At 37.9% G+C, this 22,208-nt stretch overlaps 1 protein-coding gene across 2 annotated transcripts in view; it reads left to right on the plus strand.

The window, feature by feature from the left end:
* LOC135274889 (leucyl-cystinyl aminopeptidase-like) overlaps nt 1-20,573 on the plus strand; it is a 45,026-nt gene extending 24,453 nt beyond the window's left edge. Inside the window, exons 10-14 of one of the 2 annotated variants that reach the window (XM_064376180.1) lie at nt 4,933-5,117; nt 6,895-7,056; nt 9,271-9,411; nt 10,043-10,124; nt 20,191-20,573. In XM_064376180.1, coding sequence (XP_064232250.1) covers nt 4,933-5,117; nt 6,895-7,056; nt 9,271-9,411; nt 10,043-10,124; nt 20,191-20,484 — 864 coding nt within the window. In that variant the 3' untranslated portion in view covers nt 20,485-20,573. Of the gene's footprint in view, nt 1-4,932; nt 5,118-6,894; nt 7,057-9,270; nt 9,412-10,042; nt 10,125-10,701; nt 12,300-20,190 lie in introns of those variants that run through there. The other variant, XM_064376181.1, reaches the window with a different exon arrangement.
* The last annotated feature ends 1,635 nt before the right edge of the window (nt 20,574-22,208 follow it).

The raw sequence follows: 22,208 nt of genomic DNA on the forward strand, positions 1-22,208 counted from the left end.
TACTGTCAAATAGTTCTTCAAAGTTGTACCAGTTTACACTCAGCAGTGTGTGAGAATTCTGGGGCTCTATTTCTTTGCTGGTAATTATCATTCATACCAACTCTTTTTCATTTTAGCCATGTGGATAGGTGTATAGTGGTATTGCAATTTTGGCTTTAATTTACATTTTTCTACTGATGTGAAGATGAATTTCTTTTTGATATGTATATTGACCATTGGGTGTAATTTTATGAAATGCGTGTCTTTTGCTTATTTTTCTATTAAATTGTCTGCCTTTTTCTTGTTGATTTGTAAGAGTTCTTTATCTATCCTAGATATGAATCTTTTGTTGGTCATGTATATTTGCAAATATCTTCTCCTGTTCCGTCTTGCTTTTTTTACTCTCTTAATGATTTTTTATTAATATGAGCTTTAAATTTTAATGTAATCTAGTTTATGAAATCTTTTCCTACCCCTAGATATTTTGTTTTCTCTTCTGCAAACTATGATTTTATCTTTTACAGATAGATCTATGATCTATCTGGAATTTATTTTTGTGGATGGTGTGAGATAGATACCAAGATTCATTCTTTTCAGTATGGATATCTAGTTATCCCAGCACCAGCGTATTTTATTGTATAGAATTATGTTGGAGGTAATTAGTATCATATCAACACCATTTGGGGTAGTATATTAATTTTCTAGGGCTATCAAAACAAGTTACTGCATGATGTCATAAAATAACAGAAATGCATTCTCTCATAGCTGTGGAAGCTAGAAGGACAAAATCAACGTATTGGCAGAATAAAGTTTGTCCTTCTGAGGAAGAATCTATGCCGTGCCCCTCTCCTAACTTCAAGCGATTGCCAGCAATCCTTGATATTCCTGGGCATGTAGGTGCCTCACCGTGGCCTTTGCCTCTGTCAACACAGTATTCTCCCTGTGTTTCTGTGTCCAAATTCCCCAATTCTTAGATTAGGGCCCACCATAATCCAGTATGACCTCATCTTAACTTGATTGTACCTGCAAAGACCCTATTCCTAAATATAAGGTCATATTCCTAGGTTTCAGGAAGATACAAAATTTGAGAGAATACTATTCAACCTATTACAGGTAGCAATAAATAATATTACTGTGTATCACTCACTTTTTTTCACTATTAAAGGGCGGTGTTGGTTCTGAATATACACTATGAGGAGACAGAATATCTTCTGATTCTGAAGCTGCCCAGTTAAACTTCATAATGGCAGAAGCCAGTCTTCTTCTTGCCTCTCTGTTAACTCAGTTTAGAGCTTAGTGCTCAGGAAGCACTTGATACTTAACCTCTTCCTTCAACTGCATCTTCATCCCAGATGATTTCAAGCTTTCTGAGCAGGTATGTGTTTGTTAGGAACATAACTCAAGGAGGGATCCAAGGCACTGATGGATAGAGGGCAAGGGCAGAAAGCTTAGTATGTGTTTCCAAGATTAGATGCCCTTTTACTGCGTATGTCTTCATATGGTTAGCTAAAATTAGCCCAGTTAACTTTAGTTCATCAGGAGGGAGAATGTGTCTCTTTAACATTCTTATTCTAATGTTAGGGCATTCTGGTAGCATCAAAACTCTCAAACTAGGAAATCTGACAATCTACAGTTAGGAATTAGGATGGCAGACATTCCTGAATCCTTGGATACAATGTTCAGATGTATTAGTGTCTAAGACTGATTTCTAATTTAACTTCTATATCATTGTAACCAGAGCATTATGTACATTTATTGGTCATTTTGTTATGTAGGCTGCACATGAAGTTTGCTGCATTTTGTGATGCCGCGGTGTTGTGATGGGTAGGGTCTGGAGGCACATTTCAATTGTGTTAAATTGTTCATATCTAATGTGAACATCTGATCCTAGCCATATTCCTGTTTTATCACTTACAAATCTGTCATTCTTCTACATATGAGGCATTGGTGGGATAAACCTTTTGAAATAAAAACTGACATTTCACTTTTAAGAAACTCAGTTGACCCAGGAAAGAACCCCCTGGGCATATCAGTGTAAAATTAAAGCAGTAAATCAAAATGTAATATACAGCATAAGTGCTAGCATCTTTCCCTGTCTGCTTCATTTTTGAAATAATTGTATATTCTTGTTGTTACATTTTATTACAAATCCAGTGTTTGTAGCTTGTATAACCCATCAATTTATTTTCTCTCTCCACTTGCCATTTCACTTTGTAAAATCAGGGTTGGATTCTACTGTCAAATGAGCTTAAATCTAAAAAAATTAATTTGGAGTCATAGAAAAACATTTCATTTTATTTCTAAAAGGGAAAGGTAACTTGAAGCACATGCTATGCTTCGTTAATATTAATATTAAAAATAAACCTGGATTCCTTATAAAAATGATACAACAGCAGGATTTTTCTAAAAATATAATTATTCTTTTTAAAAAATAAAATGTTTTACTCTTATGCTATAATTTGAGATATATTTAAACAACTATTTTGAGAACTCATCTTAATGATTTAGTACAGAGACTAGTAAAATTGCTCACTGTAATTCAGTGGTGTAACTGCTTAGGAATTAACCACAGTCATCTTCAAGTGTCAGATTTCATTTGCTTCCAGGACTTTAAGTGCCATTTTTTCCATTGCTGCCTTTGTGTTTTAGTAAACTCTCAATGAGTATTGCCATTGTTCTTCACTGAGTTTTAAAAAATAGGATTTCAAGCATGTGATTTTTTTCCTACATTCTTCATTTGTTTCTATTTGACAGTTATGAGTAGGTTTTAAATTTCTTTTTTCTCCAGTCATTTGGGATGGTTTCTGTTATAATGTTATTGAGAAGGTAAGGCCAATGAAGATACTGTATAGTAATGAAGTCAGGTGTGTCCAGTGGGATTGTCTCTATTGCTTGTCTGTTGCTTGCATTGTCAGTCCGCATAGCAAATATTTTTCCACTTCATGTCCTCCTGTGACTCAAAAGCTTTACCACTTATGCATTCCACAAGGTGTCTGTTCTGTGTTTCATTGCCTTTGTTAACAAACACAAGTGAGTTCACATGTCGTCACAAACCTTGAGTCTTTTTCCTTGCAGATTCTTTTTTTTTATTCTCAAATTCAACTCCACAAGAAGCTGATTCAGAGTAAGTCATTGCTAGGAAAATGGCCTCAATAGTTAAAAAATTTCCAAATTTGATTTATTTTAGGTATTGGCAGTGGTATTCAGTGGTACTCACTGTCAATACCTAAAAGAAAGGAAGAAAGCAATGATCTGTGAAGAACTTGAGCTAAACTTCTGAAGTTAGGTGTTTTTGTATGTGGTCATCTGTGGTACGTGATTGCTTGAGACAAGATGTGACGATGGTGGTGGAGGTAAAGAAGCACCAGCAGGAAGAAATACACCCGTGCTGATTCCTGCAGAGGGGGTGTCTGTTGAAATTTTTTTCATTTTGATTTTCCTTATATAGCCATGAAGGTTTTCTAAAGAATACCTGAAAACATTTTTTATATCAGAATTTTTGTTCCTTCTAGTTGCATTCATAAAAGTATATTTCATATGACGCTTTTTAAATCTCATGTGTCCTCACCCCTCCCCATGCACAACTTGCAGTATGGAAATACTTCCACATACTATTAACAGCTTTGGTGTTTTTAAGTGGAGAAAAATGAAAAAGTTGTTTGTTAGTACCTTAATACTGCAAGTATACATTTAGCAATGACATCCCATACCAATGGACTAGGTAGTAGATGATATTAATGAATAACTATTAGTTGTCTTAAGTGTGATAAGGTATTATGGTTCTGTAAGAGAATGTTCTGATATCTGTGAGTTGCATGCCAAAGTACTTATACATGAAATATCATATCTGTATCTCACTTTCACATTGTTCAGCCAAAACAAGAAAAAAAAACAAATGTTTGTGTATATGTGTGTTATACACACTTGGAAACAAAGCAAATGTAAGAATGTTAAAAACTGGTGCCTCTAGATTAACAGTGTATAGGGTGTTCATTGTACCATCTTTTTTTTGTAGGTTTGAAAGGTTTTTAAATAAAAACTTGGGAGAAAACATAAACTATAAACAACTATTCTTTCCTGCAGGCCTCAGTTTCTTGCTAATTGGGTTAATTTGTTATAAAATCAAACTAGTTGATAGTGTTAAATATACCTTTAATATTGGATTCAGAAACATTTAAACATCAGTAAAGTATATTTAAAATTTCTTTCATTGCTTTATAGGTTTGTAGATTCTAAAGTGACAAGGTCAGGAAGTTCTGACTTCCTTCCAGCAATGGGTATAAATGATACTTTTTGGCATGAAAATAACTTCTAGCTGAGTATATGCAGCATAAAGATTTCCTACTGCACAGAAGTCATTAATTTTTTTCTGAGTTAACATCAGTAAAAGTCCCCCTTAGCTATAGCAGCCTTATGCATAACCTTTGTTATTGAATGATTTCATCCCAACTGTATGTGGGCTTCATATGCCAGTTGATATTTAATGAATAATATCTATGCTTTTTTTTTTCCTCATTGGGTAAATGTTGGGGAAAAGAGATCCAGTTGTCCTGATTTTTTTCTTTTCTTTTCTTGTTTTTCTTTCTTTCTTTTTTTTTCTTGAGACAGAGTCTTGCTCTGTTGCCCAGGCTGGAATACAATGATGTGATCTCAGCTCACTGCAACCTCCACTTCCCAGGTTCAAGTGATTCTCCCACCTCAGCCTCCCTAGTAGCTGGGATTACAGCCAGCTGCCATCATGCCCAGCTAATTTTTGTATTTTTATAGAGACAGAGTTTCACCATGTTGGCCAGGCTGGACTCGAACTCCTGACCTCAGATGATCTGCCCACTTTGGCCTCCCAAAGTGCTGGGATTACAGGCATGAGCCACTGCACTTGGCTGTAATTGTCTTGATTTTTTTCTGATTGTCCTCATTATTATTAAGCCATTACAATCTATTTTGTCTCTCTAGGCCAGAGTATTTAAATTACTTCAAAACCAAATTAAACAACAAACTTGGACTGACGAGGGCACTCCATCTATGCGAGAGCTTCGGTCAGTCCTGCTAGAGTTTGCTTGCACCTACAAACAGGAGAACTGCTACACTACTGCCATGAAACTGTTTGATGACTGGATGGCATCCAATGGAACTCAAAGGTGAAGTATACTTCTACTCAGATGAATTATCTTCTTTTTCTTTACCTCACATCGTATACAGAAACCAGGGTAATCTCATCCTGGATCATAAATGTTACAAAACTGAGTGTTAGTGTAGGTGAACTCTGTGTATCTACATTCTCAAATCAAGACTTTTAAAAAAATTGTGGTAAAATACACATAACAAAATTTACTATCCTAACAATTTTTACTGTACAGTTCAGTAGTGTTACATATATTCACATTATTGTACACTTATCTTCAGAACTTACACATCTTGCAAAACTGAAACTATACCATTGAATGATTCCTCACTCCTTCTCCCCACCAACCCCTGGTAACCACTATTCTACTTTCTGTTTCTGTGAGTTTGACTACACTGCATATCTCATATAAGTAAAGTCGTATAGAATTTGCCTTTTTGTGAATGGCTTATTTCACTTACCATAATGTCTACAAGTTTCTTCCATGTTGTAGCATGCATTAAAATTTCTTTCTTTTTTTTTTTTTTGGAGACGACGTCTTGCTCTGTCACCCAGGCTGGAGTGCAGTGATGTGATCTCAGTTCACTGCAACCTCCACCTCTCACATTCTAGCGATTCTCCTGCCTCAGCCTCTGGAGTAGCTGGGATTACAGGTGCCCGCCACCATGCCCAGCTAATTTTTGTATTTTTAGTAGAGATGGGGTTTCACTATGTTAGCTAGGCTGGTCTTGAACTCCTGACCTCAGACAATCCGACTGCCTCAGCCTCCCAAAGTGCTGGGATTACAGGCATCAGCCACTGCACCTGGCCGAAATTTCTTTCTTTTTAAAGGCTAAATACTTTTTTATTGTATGTATGTACCACATTTTATTTATCCATTCATTCATGGATAGACCTTTGTGTTGCTTCTACCTTTTGGCTATTGTGAATAATAATTCCATGAATACTGGTGTGCAAGTATCTCCTAGAGACCCTGCTTTCAATTCTTTTGGATATATACCCAGAAGTAGTATTGCTGGATCATATGGTAATTTTTTTTGAGGAACTGCCATATTGTTTTCTACAGCAGCTGCACCATTTTATATTCCCAACAACAGTGCACAAGCATTGCAGTTTCTCTACATCCTTGCCAACACTTGCCATTGTCTGGGTTTTTGATAGCAGCCACCCTAATGGGTGTGAGGTGATAAACAAGTCTCTTAATTTAGAAATAAAACATAGCAGGTAGAGTTAGCAGTTAATGGAAATGCTTTCGGTGGTAAATGGTTCTGTCCACCTCCTCACTGGACATTATGGAGAGAAGATTCAAGCATCAGATGAAGAGTTTGGGTGGGGGATTTGGATAACGTTTTGAGGTCTTTCCCAGCTCTGAGATCTTAATAAAGGGAGTACACTATGTTCTTCCCTGCACCCCATTTACTGCTTTATTTCTACCATGAAACTTATCACACTGAATTTTAATGCATATATTTATTGCTCTATGCTTCATAATAACCTGTGAGTTCCCAGAGGATAGAGGCTCTAATGTCTCTTCTGCTCCCTAGTGTCCAGCCAGTTGCCTGCCTGGTTCTTTGTGAGTGCTCAGTGAACATTAAATTGAACTGATATATCCATAGTTGCTCTGCTAGGAAAGTAGCAGTCACTGAATTAAACTTTTCCTTGACCCTAAATTGTGTACCTAAACTTGTAATTATTACTGACCCTTACACCAGAAACTCCACCACAGCCAACTCTTTGCCTTTGTATTCAGAATATTTTCTTGTTATTCTCATGTTTGACCTCCTCTCTTACAGCCTACCTACTGATGTCATGACAACTGTGTTCAAGGTTGGAGCAAAAACTCAGAAAGGCTGGTCATTCCTTTTGGAAAAGTACAATTCTACAGGCTCTGAAGCAGAGAAGAACAAAATACTAGAGGCACTTGCCAGCTCAGAGGATGTACAGAACCTTTACTGGTATGAATCCACCCAAGGAATATTATATAGAAACCAAAAGAATACAAGCACTGTGCTCCTGGGCAGGAGCTCATTTTTGAGGGGATCTCTTTTCCTGCATTGTGTTATAGGCCAGGCCTAAGTTGGGCAGTGTGGTGAGGAGACTACAGGTGCTGGGATTTATCTTTATGGACAAGTATAATATGCTTTGCCCAAAAGAGATTGCAAGATGTCAGGAATCATAGCTCCCTCCTACTCCTTGCTCAAAAAGTCTTCCTCCCCTTGGAATGTTGTCTCATACACCACAATTAGTACTCCATATTTTGGGGCTGAGGCATTGATCTGTGCAAGCTGTCATTTTAACAATGCAGACATTTCAGAAAAAGATAACATATTCAACATTCTAGGTTCTACATTCATATGAATTTATTTGTCAGACTTTTTAGTATGTAGTGATAAAGGCCCAGAAGTAGGAGTGTCATATGGGTGAAGGAAGGACAGTAAGTAGGGCCTCCTGAAAAAGAACAGGCGGTGGTGGGGTAGAGGAGCTCTACGTAGCCAAAAGGAATATGGAGGTAACTGGTATAGAGAGCACAGATGTTAAAAGTCACACCGAGGATAGAGGGAGGCTCCTGGGTCTCATTATTTCTGTTGTATAATTTTGCTCAGATAAATCTTTATAGCTTCGCAGAGATGTCCTCAGCACCTGCCCATACCCACTTACCAAAAGATATGCTGTAAATAGACATTTTATCTAAAGTATTAGCCAGCTTCTGACTTAAGCAAATAGAGAAAAATAATTGTTTTTATACTGTACTAGTAATACACTAATAATGCCCACAATAAAGTATTCAAACAGTACCTAAGAATATGGAATAAAATATGAAAGTCTTTTCGTGATCTTTCACTTCCATTCTCATTTTCTCTGTTAACAACAGTGTCAGTCCTGGTCTTTGTATTCATCTGGAATAGATATATGTACATATGTATGTACGTGCATACATACATACATGTTTAACCACATTTTAAAAATCGCATTAGGTTTATACTGTACTCAGTGTTTTTGACAATCTGTTTAGTGAATGATCAGTCTATGAGATTTGCCATGTCACTTCACGAAGCCTGCTTTATTAAAAAAAAAAACTAAAGTGTTTCTATGGCTTCATAGTATTCTGTAGTATGGATCTATCATAATTTATTTAACCCATCACATTTTGTTGAGCTTTTTTTTTTTTTTACCTTCTAAAAATACTGCCTTGGGGTGGGGAGTGGTTTCTCACTATAAACAGATAGTACAGCATGGTAGATTAGAATTGCTTTCCTTCAGATGTCAGGCTTTAGTATTTATTACTGTGTAACTGTGGGTCAATTAGATAACTTCAGTTTCTTGAACTATAAAATTGAATTAGGTAGTATTAATAAATACCTACTTTACACCATTGTTGTGTTAAGGACTTAGAACGTTATTTAGTACATAGTATCACTAAATATTAACTACAAACATTAATAAGAGTATATTCTGAAATGTATCTTAATTTTCAAATATTTCAAATGGCCTAGTTTTCTTTAAGAATAGCAATATGGCTGGGCGCAGTGGCTCACACCTGTAATCCCAGCATGTTGGGAGGCCAAGGCGGGCGGATCATGAGGTCAGGAGATTGAGACCATCCTGGCTAACGTGGTGAAACCTCATCTCTACTAAAAATACAAAAAATTAGCCGGACATGGTGGCAGGCACCTATAATCCCAGCTACCTGGGAGACTGAAGCAGGAGAATCGCTTGAATGCAGGAGGCAGAGGTTGCAGTGAGCTCAGATCGCATCACTGCACTCCAGCCTGGGCAACAGAGTGAGGCTCCATCTCATAATAATAATAATAATAATAGTAATATAATATACCTGCCCATTCAAATCAAATAAGGTTTTTACCAGAAAAAATACCCACCTCCTGAATTATAATAAATTCTACCAGAATTTATTTCCTAAATGTTTTTACTATTTCAAAACTATTTATTGTCATGTGACAATATAGGTAAATGCTTATTTCATTGGTGAATTCTTCATTTAAAAAAATGACATTTTCAATCTATAAATCAACCATAGACTAACTGAACAGTTATTTTTCTTGAGTTGCTACAGAGCTTTAATTAGGAAACCATACTACGTTTAATCCAAGTTCAGTCATCACTTCTTCATGAATAATAATTTGGGAGGCTAAATCTGCTTTGCTCTTCAGGTTAATGAAAACTAGCCTTGATGGGAAGATCATCCGAGCACAGAAGCTGTCTTTTATCATTGGAACAGTGGGTCGACATCTTCCTGGACACTTACTAGCATGGGATTTTGTCAAAGAGAACTGGAATAAGCTTGTAGAGAAGTAAGTTTCTCAGAGAATTGTTAACTTTTAGTATTCTCAAGTTGTGCATTTGAAAGAAGTTCCCAGTGTTGTGTTGGCTCACTTCCATGAGAGTTTAACTGAAAGATCCGGAAATGTTCACATTTGTTAACATAATTCCGTAGCAGGCATCATTTAACAGTAGCATTCCATCTAAGTTCTAATTAAGCCTAGCCTTGTTGACACCAAGTCTCTTAGCTCAGCATGGCTACAGACTATTTTATTTTACAGCAACCATTTAGCTATGCATGTTGAAAAATACGTCTGCATTGCCCAGGCATCAGTTAAGAACTCACGGCTAGATGCAGATGTAGGTTTTTTGCTTTTTTCTCTCATTTAAATTAATAACGGCATTTCTGGGTGTTCAGTGTGATCTTCGATGATATTAAATGGATTAATAATTTGTCTGCATGTTCTGAACTCTTCCCTTTTTCTGCCCACCTTTCCTTACCACCAGCAGTAAGTATGCATGGGACTACCCTAGTCTCAGCTGTGGTTCCTGGGAGGAGGATTCTGCTCTGCCTTTGGCATTAAATACTTTCCTTTGCACTGAGGAACAACGCTTTACCAACAGCTGCCTAATTTTTTTGCTCTCATTTTTGTGTTTCTTCAGGTTCCGACTGCGGTCCTATGCCATACAAAGTATTGTTGCTGGATCAACTCATCTGTTTTCAACAAAGGCACATTTATCTGAGGTTGGTTGTATAAAATGCTAATACAGACACTGCATCCCCTAGCCAGGCTGCTCACTTTAAGCCAGATGGTGGATTTTTGTGCTAATTCCTGTCTCTTGCCTCTGTCTTCCTTAATCAGTACTAATGTTTCTGCATTGTGATTACTTCTAGAGGATGGGATATATGATAATGAGGAAAAATTCTGATTCCGTTCTCTTCCCTTGTCTCCCTGATACAAATAATTTTTAAGTGGTCATAAAATTGTTTGGAAAAATTCCATTCTAAGGGTGAATTCATAGCACTAAGCCTTTGGACTCTACCTCATTTATTGTTACTTCAACATCTCGTTGGTTCCATTTTAAATTAGAAAAATGTATCCATGTGGGAATAAAAAGAATTCCTTTGTAAAATCATTTCGATATCACCATACTTGATTGGGAACTCTATGTAGATACCTTGAATATTCAAGTACTTCTTTCTGCTGCTTCCAATACAGCAGCAGAGCCATCTCTAAGTTAAAGCTTATTTTAAAAGCTGGAGTTACCTGAGGTTTATTGTCCTTTTCTTCTTTTGAAATTCTTCTATGTGGAACTTACAGGTTCAGGCATTCTTTGAAAATCAGACAGAGGCAACCTTCCAGCTTCGTTGTGTCCAGGAGGCTTTGGAAGTCATTCAGTTGAATATCCACTGGATGGAGAAGAACCTCAAAAGTCTCACATGGTGGCTGTAGCATGCACAACCACACCTCATTTTGTTGCCCATTCAGAGAGCTTGTAAGCTTGGGCTCTGATGCTTTTGCAAAAGCCAAGGTAAAGCCAGGATTGCTGCCGAGTTGTTTGCACTCTTAGGAGTTCTAGTTAGCTCAGGGCCTATTTTTCATCCGTCTTTTCTGAAATGTCTTTGGGCAGTATATAGTTATTTATTACAAAATTATATTCACCTAAATGCCAACCATCTACAAAAACAATGAGTAATTTTTCTACTTTGAAGATCTACAAATGGGGGGAAAACCTTGTTTTGGAATTCTGTTCTATTCCTCAGTATCCAGAAAGTTACCGACACAGTAAAACAAGGAAAGGTCTACCCTAAGAGCCACCATCACTGCAGGCTGCTGATTTGTCAGCCATCTGTTGCTTCTTATTGATAGATGGTATTGGAATGTGGTACAAAGTTAGCTCCGAAGAATATGATAATGAAGACAGTAAGTATGCACTGTAAGAACTGACCTCAGGTGTGCAGATCTACTTTGATTTGGGGTTTTGATTAATTATTTTCTGAAAAAAAGTTTAAATAATGTCTGTAACTGTTGTGTTTTTTCCTGCAGAATAGCCAGGTGCTACAGATTTTTAAAATTTTTGTTGTATTGAAAAGCTAAACAAGGCCAAAAGGTTAAATTTTTTGAATATTTAAGACTTTCCTTTTCATCTTTTATAGCATTACCATAGGAAACTGTTCCAAACCAAGTTAGCTTTAATTATAATTATTTTATTTGTAAATGGTGATAGTCCCCAAATCTGTATACCTTTCTCACTCTCTGCAGTAGCTATACTTTAGGTTAGTATTTCTACATTCATGGCAAGCATTTTGCTAACACCAGTGTTTTTCATTGTGAATTTTATCACTATTACTAAGAATGCAATTTAAGTTGCCTTTTGGCATCATAGATTCTAGAAACTTTCTCTCTGAATCATACCCATGTGTGGATTTTCATTTTATATGATAGTGTAGCATATTAGAATCATATTTTAAAATAGGACCTTTGAGAAATTGAAAAAACATTTATTTGAAGTTCACCATAGTACCTTAAAGGAACAAAGGGAATGTGGGATAGGAGTAAGTTGAATTTGTGTTTAGTATGATGGGCTTTGAATTTTTTTCACTGTCAAAAATAGTGCTTTTCTGTAGTTAAAAATTATAGTTTTTCTTTTTTTATGTCCAAACTAACATAAAAGTAGTGATCAAAGAAAGAAAGAAGCAAAAATGAGGGAGGACGTCCAAACTGTATGGCATTTTACTCCTTCTGAAAGAGAAATACTGTACTTGAATTTTTGAGCTATGCAGACTTATACCTAGATTGTTGTGTTTCTTTGATTCTTAGGAGAAAAGCTTTCTTCCTAATGATTCTTGAGAACTTTATATTTTGTTTGGAAAACAGTTTCCTATGTACATAAAAAGGGTAGTTACCCATTTGTGAGCACTTAAAACACTCCACAGAGTCAGATAGTGGGAAAGGTTACCTTTTTTAAATTCAGCAGGTATAAAGTTAGAATGTATGAAATTGTGCATAAAATTATATTTCATTTTATGAAAATATTTTTGTATAATAAAATTTAAAAGACTAGTAAGCTAAAAAAAAAAAAAAAAGTTGTCTTTAATCCTAGTGTGTTTTCCCCATTTACTCTTTTCTAAAATTTCTCTGTTTAGAGTAGAAAATATTATATCCTGAGAATCACAGAATCATCTAAGTATGTCTTATTGAACTGAGGTCATTGCAGGTTTTTATTTTTCTTGTGCTTTGGTAAATGAATGATATCTTAGTTGATAGTGAAAGTAAATGTGTTTTTATATTTTTAGAGTGAGGGAAAAATAGTAAACTTTTGAGAGTTTTGTTGTTGTTGCTAGTTTTTTTTTTTTACCATGTTGTCCTACTAAATTCCACTTCGATACAGAATTTAAATTTTGTAACTTCTCAAAATCAGTTTAAGATTCTTCAGTTTTACCTGTACATCTTGACATCGCTCCTTTAATGTATGTTAGTTAATCTGCATATGGCAAATCTTGTCTTGAATTATATCATTTCCTTTCTCTCTCTCTCTCTCTCTCTCTCTCTCTCTCTGTGTGTGTGTGTGTGTGTGTGTGTGTGTGGCGGGGGGAGGTGTGGGGGATGTTGTTATGAGTAAAACCTTATCAAAACTTGGTCTAAAAAAATAGATAACTCACGATCCATTGCTATCTTTGTTACCCAAAGGCTGTTCATTCCTACGGTACCAGATCCATAATAGTTGTAGTTCTTATTTTTTGTGGCCCTTACCTTAATTATTTGTAATTTTAGTAAGCCTTGCCTCAGTTTTTCCCATAGAATTCCAAATTTTTAATGTTGAATTAACCCATCTCTATAGGACTTCTGAAAACCACATCAGGAATGTAAGGTTAAATGAGAGGTAGAACTCATAAGGTAATAGGTATAATGGTAGCTTTCAAAATTTTATCTTCTCAAAACGTGTCTTAGCCACTGTATTTCTGAGAACTCAGACTGAAGCACAGAAGTCACAGTACGCTTCTTTGATTTAAGCACACGATTCATGACATAAGTACATGTTGAATAAGTGTTCTCATTGCAGAGAGGTCTACTTGAATATAAAAGAGACATCATACTAGATTATTTTTGAAACGATAGAATGGGAAATCTAGAGTGGTGGAAGAAATATTTATGCTTTGGAGATCTAAAAACTTATGAATGTAAGAAGTGGAGGAGTCCAGTTTGTTCTGTTAATATAAAGTGGCTAGATATATTAAACTACAAGTCCTATCAACTTCACCATAAGCTTGGGCCTTCTTCCATCTTGTTTTATTTAAGTCTCTTTAAGTGAAATTTTGTCATTGTTTTAACATTCATGAACTTGCTTGCCATCACAGGTTTTACCTTAATTTTCTTTGCCATATGTTTTTCCATTTTATGTGACATTAGCCACCATAGGAACACAAGAGTTGTCAGAAGACTCCTGGGTAATAGGGAGCAAATCAACCTGCGTCAGTATTATAGGGTACCAAACAGAATCCTTTCTATTAGGAAGTAAGAAATTAGTTAAGGGTTGGCTGGGCGCAGTGGCTTATGCCTGTAATCCCAGCATTTGGGGATGCCAAGGTGGGCAGACAATTTGAGGCCAGGAGTTCTAGACCAGCCTGGCCAACATGGCAAAACCCCATCTCTACTAAAAATATAAAAATCAGCTGAGCATGGTGGCGCACACCTGTAATCCCAGCTACTCGGGAGGCATGAGAATCGCTTGAACCCAGGAGGCAGAGGTTGCAGTGAGCCAAGGTTGTGCCACTGCACTCCAACCTGGGTGACAGTGAGACTCTGTCTCAAAAAAAAATAAGTTAGTTAAGTGTTGATTTTGTTGGATTACTGACTGCTTGTTGAGGTGGATTTTAAAAAGAGTCTATTCAAACCAACTGCCTGGAACCATAATCTGCGGTCAGATTGCTAAACATTCACATAATCCCCATGTTTCACGGGGCTACAGGGCAGGTAAACGCATCTCAGATGAGCCATCTCCAAGAACAGCAGTTCCTGGGCTGCAAAACTAGCTCTGGATTTTGTTACGTAGGCATCTCTAAAATCTGAGCTCATGGATATGACATATCTCTTCTTTTCACCTTTGCCTTTGTTACTTTTATATTTGTTGGAATTACATTTTTTTAAATTTTGAGCTTCCTTCCCCCTTCACCCCATTGATATTTTTAAAAACTAAGGTATATGTATTTGCTGGGTTTTGCATTCTTTTATTTTATGTTCCATTCCCTGCTTTGCCAAATAAGTACCACATGAAAAGTGGAGATCCAAAAGTATGGTAAATCTTCTCCCTTAACCTTATTGCCTCTGTGGCTGATAGCTAACAGAAAAATTGAGTTTTTTGTTTGTTTGTTTTATTTTTTGGGGAATATATACTTTTAAAATGTACATATATGTTTTTGATAGTTTTTATATTCTTTCATTTTGTGTATTTTTGTCCTGATGAAGAGTGATATATATCATCCTATGAAAATTTCATCTACCCTTCCCATGTTACCTATACGGGCAATAGGTACAGCTACACACTGGTTATTTGGTTTCCTTCTTTAGAAGAAAGTGATGATGTTGAGAGGTGAGCTGGGTATGTTCTTTTAAAAGCATATACAAATGTTTTTGCTGCTCTTCTGTGTTATTTCATTTTGTATTTCATTCATCCATTTTGTGGACATGTAGATAAAACGTGGTGATCCGAAAGCATGACAGATGTCCCCTTTGCCTTTCTCCTAATTGTTCACATGAACAATAACTAACAGAGCAGTCCTCTTTGCTGTTGTTTTGACTAGTCTTGGGTGCTGGGGTTGTATATTATTCTTTCAAGTGTGTATAAATATTGTGCCACGTTTTTCTACTTCATTTTATACTTGTTTCCTTCTATAGATGTATATATACTTAATGAAAATTGAGGTTCAGAGTATGACACATTTCCTCTTCTCCCTTTTCCTTATTGCCTTTTTAGGCAATAGCTAATAGAGTAGTTTGTTTTGTTTTAGGGTGTGGGAGAGAGTGGAGTAGGAACTTAATGTATATAAATATACTTGCTACTACATCGTATTACTAATTTAATTCACACTGTGTCCTTCTTGTGGACGTGAAAGTACTAGTGAAATGTGGTAATCTTGATGTATAACAGTTTCCCATTTTCCTCATCCCTGTTGACCACTGGGCAGTAGCTAACAGAGTAGTTGTCAAATGGAGTATTTGAGGTGAGGGGGAGGGACGGGGAAGGTAGGAAAATGCACTTACGTTTTTACTACTCATTGTATTAATTCGTAGGGTGCCCAGACTGAAAGGTACGTAATGAACCACGGGATTCCAAATGTATAACAATCTCCTCTTTCCCTTTCCCTTACTGCCCATGTGGGCAATACTTAGAGTAGTTTGGGTTTATTGAAGATATTTTTCTAGGAGAGAGAAAGTGGTTTCAGAGTAAGAGTATACGCTTTTAAAATGTATACGAATGTTTTTGCTACTTTTTTGTCACTACCTTTCTTACCTTGTCCTTTCCATGGATGGATGAGGAAAATTGAGGTTCAGCCTGTAACAACTCTCCTCGTTTCCCCTTCCCTTAGATTGCCTGTGTGGGCAGTGTCTGAGAGAATAGTTGATTAGCTTCAGGGATTCTTCTGTGAGTATTGGGGTATATACTTTTGTATATGTATGTACACATTTTTACTTCTTCATTATAGTGTTTCATTGGGTACCTGGTCCTTCACTTGGACATGTAGGTTCCTAAAGAGCCATGGAGTTATGGATGTATAACAATCTCTTCTCCCTTAACTCTTTTTATGTATATGGGTAATAATTTTAAAGTAGCTTGAATTTTTTGAAGTTTTGACGGGTGGGAGGGGTCTAAGGGCAGAATATATACTCTTAAAAATGTATATATACTTTTCATTACTATATTGTATTAGTTCATGCTGTATCCAGTCCACTGCTTGGACTTACAGGTACCTAATTAAACGTGGAGGTCCGGATGTATGAAAATCTCCTCTTTTCCCCTTTCCTTATTGCCTGTGTGGGCAATAATTATAGAGTAGTATAGATGGTTTTTCTTTTTCACTCCATCTCCCTGTCTCCAGGAGGGTGGGTGTGTACTTTTTGAAATGTATATAAATGTTCTCGCTCCTTTTTCCAGTTGCTTCATTGTGTACCTAGGCCTTGCCATGATTGCTTAGGTACGTAATGAAAATTGAGGTTCATTCTATGAAAAATCTCCCCTTCTCCCCTTCCCTTATTGCCTGTCTGGGCAATGGCTAGTAGAGTAGTTGTTTAAGGGTTTGTGTTTTTTGTTTGTTTTTTTGTTTTTGATGGGGGGAGGTGGGGGATTTCTGGGTTTGTCTTTGTCTTTTGTTTAAATGTGTATACAAGTTTGCTAGTATTTGTTGTTGTTCTTTCACTCTCAAGCCAGTTGTAGGAATCAAATGTAATGAGGGACCCAGACCCAGGATTGTGGTAAATATTCTTTTCCTTCCTCAGAGCCTGTGTACACAAACAATAGTATATGAGCACTGCAGGGCTTTGGTTTTGGCTTTTTGCTTTTGAGGGTGTTAATGAGGAGTGGGATTGTGAGAGGAAAAGGCAAGATACATAATTTTTTTAAATGTGTATAAATGTTTTGCCACTTTTTTGTGTTAACTTTATTTTGAATCTTGTCCTCTGCATGACTGCTTAGGTAGAAATAAAGTTGAGATTGGCTCTATGAAAAATCTCCCATACTCCCCATCCCTCATTGCCTAGTGGGCAATGGTAGAGTAGATGTTTGGTTTCTTTTGGGAGGTGTCGGTGTGGTGTGTGTTTTTGTGTGTGTATACACACACACACACACACAAGAACACACATTTATGTGTATATACATTTTATATACTATATATGTATACACACACACACACAAGTATTTTAATATATATAAATATTTGCTAAATGCTGTGTGTTATATAACGTGATGCCAGTCCTCTGCTGGGACATGTATGTACATAATGAAACGTGGAGGTCCAGACGTATGATAGCTCTCCTCTGTTTCCCTTCCCTTGTTGCCTGCAGGGGCAATCATTTCATATCTTGGGTTTTTTTATTGTTTAATTTTTATTTTTTTGCAGGGAGGGGTTCTTTGGGTGGGTAGTGGTTAGGGGAAAAGGACAGTGTCTATACTTTTTAAAGATGTATATAAATGTTTTCATGTTACTGGTTTTGTACCTAGTCCTTTGTGTGGATATATAGGTACCTAGTGAAAATCGAGGATCAGTGTATGACAAATCTCCCATCCTCCCCTTTCCTTATTGCCTGTTTCGGCAATAGCAAATAGAATAGTTGTGTGTCGTTTACTTACTTGTCTGTTTTGTAGAGATTTTCTGTTTTTCTTAGGGAAATATTCTTAATAAGTATAAATATGTTTTCATATCTTTATTTTGTTTTGTTGTCTTTTGCATGGCTATGTAGGGACATAATGAAAGTTGAGTTTCATAATATGACAGCTCACTTCTTCCTCTCCTACATATTCCTCACTTAGCAGTAGTTAGTATGGTTGTTTTGTGGTTATTTTATTTTATTCTCTAGGATCTATTCCATTAAGGATGCAAACATAGAGATGAACATACATAATTTGCTGCTTTTTTCCTTCATTATTTTCCTTTAACACTTAGTCCTTTGCAGGGGTCTGACTGTACCTAACAAAAATAAAGACCTACTAAATCCCTGCCATCTGGCTGGAAGGTGTAGCAGTGTAGTGATGTAGCTAATGGCAGCAGGTGTGCAGCAGATAAGATGGGAAAGACACTTGGATATGGTTGAGCTGTGCAAACTAATTAGATCCAGCATTTCTTATATTGATTCAGATTGAATGAGATAGCGAAAAGGGACCTGTGCTTTTGTAAATTCTAGAAAGGCAAGAGGACAGTACTGAATAAAGGTGTGTTTAAACTTCATTGCTGATGTATCTCTTAGTAACTAGTAAACCGGTGAAGCTGATAAGCCAATGAAAGTCCTGTCTAAAACTCATTTGCAAACCCTTAAGAGTAGCTTCTTTTTGAGGCCTGGAATTCTGATTCATCTATAGAAGTTTATTATGATTCCATCAATAACATAGCTTGCGTACCTAGTAGAAATTGTTTCTTGGAATGAACCTTTTGAGTTATCGACGTGGCTCCGATGAATAACAACATGAGCCCTAAAACTAATCCAAAAGGAATTTTCTCTTTCAACCCCCACATCTGGCAAGACAAGCTGGCCCTTTCCTACCAGAGTTCTTTGTGTGGCTGCATCTTTCTCCTCTGTTCTCCATTGTATGCTTTCCATTTTGAGTTTCGTGCCTACACAGTTAGATGTCTTCTTCACTGGAATTCACAAATTGTATTTTGGTGCATATGGTGTATCCAGACCTGTATGTTCGCTTTAAGCATTCTTATATCACCGTGTCTCTTTATCTACCATATGGTAAATGTTAAAACTCCGCATTTGTCTGCATCAAAGAAAATGCATGTGCACACATTCTCCCTCCCTCCCTCTCTGCTTTCCTCCCTCCCTTCAAGCCTCTTAACATTGTTTGTTTTCTCCTTTATGATTCTTCTACTCCATGCTGAAGATTTGCCATATTACTATTTTGGTAACATTGAGTGATAGAACTCCTAGAAAATTTGCAAAGCACTGTTATAGACTGTATATCAAACTCTCAGGTTCTAGTGTTGAAAAATTAGCCTATACTTTGTTATTACTTATACCTGCTGCTGTAGGAAAAAAAAATGTTTATTCATGACACATTTAAATTTGATCATAAGTGAAAGAAAAAAGGGAACCTTTTTGGAGTTAGTCATGGTAGTCATTAGTGATATTTCTGAACAGTTCTTAATTTAAAATACTTCAGAGGAAGTAAAGGTGATGGCTTAGCTGGAGGAAATGCTCCAGAAGTTTCAACTGTATAAACCATCAGTACAATAATACTCTGCGTATGTATGTGTATGTAAAATGAGAATTACGGCATAATTGGAGCATTTGCATTAATCAACAAACTCACATTGAGACAAAACTTAGTCTTACAGCGGTCTTGATGAAAGCCAAGTGTTCCATGTTGCTGTGAAGAACAGTCTCTTTCAAATACTTTGGAAAGTAGCTACTTGGAAACTTGTAAAGGTATTACACTTTTATATTTAAACCCCTATAGAGATCTTCAATTCCTTGAGTCTGAGCTTGTGGGTGGAATTCTAAATTTGTATTATAATCTGTCTTTTGGGAAAGATTTTGAAAATATGTATCTATAATATTGTATATGCAAATTGTGTTGTTTCACTTGTAAAGGGAAAAGGCTTATTTTTCTTTATATTTCTGATAACCTGTTTTGCATATGACCAGCACTGACTAAAAGGCATGTTTAACTGCAAACACTGTTGCTTTTTTGTGAAATGAAAATAAAAGTATTTAAATACAAATATTGTGTGGCCTTTTTGGATTTATATATGTATATATATAAAGTGCTATTTCTTCTTGGGTTATGGCCTCTACCTGGGCAGTTCCTGTATTCATTGTCTTTTGTGGTTAGTTTTGTGTTTCACCAGTATCCAGTATCTTTGACTCCACTTGTAGGTGCCCTTACTGGGCTCCTGTGCACTGCCCCACACCCTGCTCTGTCACCAGCCCCATTGTGATGGCATAAGAGCCCAGCTGCCCAGTGCCCCACCCGGACACAGACTAGTGGGTGACTCAGGACTACCCTCTCCATTTCTGACCATTGTATTGGTCTGTGCACAACTTCCCAAACATGGGGAATTTTTTGAGTAAATTTCTTTATTGGTTCCAACGCAGGCCCCAGCAGCAGTGGCAACTGCAAGGGTCACCTCCGGTCTATCCAGACACTCTGGCTGTCCAGGTTCAGCCCGCAGTTTCTGCACGTGCGCCAGCCTCACAAGGGTCACCTCCTCTGTATGCAGACTCTTCATGTGGCCAGGTTCAGCCCGCAGTTCCTGCACGTGCGCCGGCCTCACAAGGGTCACCTCCTCTGTATGCAGACTCTTCAGCCGGCCAGGACCACCCTGCAGTTCCTGCGCGTGCACCACCCCGGGGAGCGCTATACTTTCATCAATTTTTTTTGACCCCTGAGCCTGGCCTTCAGCTCTGTATTGCAGTCAGTTGCAACATCCTGAGTGACGAACGACGGGACCCTCCTCCTCTTGTCTTGAGGCACCCCACGAGGAAGACACCACACAACTTTGCAGACAGCAGAAGCACCGTGGGGATCCCTCCTGTAAAAGACGGAGTCCCAAATACAGAGCTGAGGGCAGAGGAGGAGCCGATGGACATCGACGATCAGGTAGAGACCCAGGGGCAGGAGGAGGAGAAAGGGGGCCCCTGTAGCAGTGGGGGAGCAGCATCTATCTCGAGGCCCCTGGAGACTCAGGGAAACCTTGCTTCCGTCGACTGCAGTCCCAGGGCCTTAAAGGGAAATGCCCATAGCAGGAGCCTGACAGAAATGAACAGGACTGACAAGGCCCAGGTGCCTGTGAGTTCCCACTCCAAGGGCCATGGAGTGCCCAGCGCACACAGCCCTGCAGGAGGCGTCCTTCCCTTTGGGAAGCCTGACCCAGTGTGGGGATCACTCCAGCATAGAGACCCCTAAGTGTCTCCACCATAATGGAGCTTGAGCCCAGACACATTTCTCCCTCCCTGGAAGCAGTCGAGCTGAGGGAAAGAAGGAACTGAAAGGAGTTTGATATTGCAAAAGTCTATTTCTGGTTCACTGACCTAATATTATGGCTGGGTGAAGCCTGTGTGGTTTTATTAGACATTGTGTTTCTTGAAGTTTTTGTACTGGGCTAGTTTTATCACTTTGTTTACCAGGTATTCACTGAAGCTTGCGATTATTCGCATGCCATTTGAAATTGTTGTCCTCAAGATTTATCGCTTGCTTTGACAGTTGTAAAATGTTATCTTATTCCTGTAAGTAGAAAAGGTCATCTGTTTGTTTTATGATTTTTTGGATCAATCTTTACGTACTAGTTTTATCTTGATCCCCAGGCTTGCAATGTTCTATTCCCCTTTGTTGTAATGATTTGACGTCAGCCATTGTGGGCTGAAAAGTATATAATGAGACCCTGTGCATGAAATAAACTGCTGACTGGGGCATTGCCTCATCAGTCCTCCAGACCCCATCTTTCTGACATTCTTTTCTTCTGCACACTCTCTCTTCCAGGAATTGGGGCCCAGTTCCATCCTAAGAGGCCCCAACAACCCAGCTCCAGCAGTGCTTCCTGGCCCAGTTCCTGGCTGTTCCCACTGGCAGAAAGACCACCTCAGCAACACCTCTGATACCACAATGGAGTGGGAGGACACCCAGCCCAAGGATGCTGCAGCTCCTGCAGTAGGCAGCTGTTCCCTACCCGCAGCTGGCAGCCACAGTCTTCGACTGGTCCCTCCCCAGGAATGGAGGTGGGAGAGAGACGTGGGGCCCCTACCCGCTAAACGTCCCCGCAAATCCCTGGAACGATTCAGAGGCACCACAGGTGGATGTAGAAGAACAACATCCAGAAGACTTAAAAAGTGAGATGGAAGAAACTACAATATGTGATAAACTGCAGTGCCAGCCAGCCTGCCCCGATGTCTCCCCACCCTGCCCCGATGTCTCCCCACCCTGCCCCAACCCATCTACATGTCACAAATCCCAGCTCCAAACAATATAAACATGTGTCTAAATCCTAGACAATTTTTAGTGCTCGATTCTTTCTGAAAACTATTTGGCTTACTGTTTTTAGTTTAAAATAGAATCTGAGGGTCATTACTGTAATTAATTAAGATTATTCTTTGGATAATCAAAATATGCTTGAAAA

This window comes from Aotus nancymaae, unplaced genomic scaffold, assembly GCF_030222135.1.
Source record: "Aotus nancymaae isolate 86718 unplaced genomic scaffold, 86718_ANA_hifiasm-v0.15.2.pri h1tg000014l, whole genome shotgun sequence".
In the NCBI taxonomy this organism is placed as follows: domain Eukaryota; kingdom Metazoa; phylum Chordata; class Mammalia; order Primates; family Aotidae; genus Aotus; species Aotus nancymaae.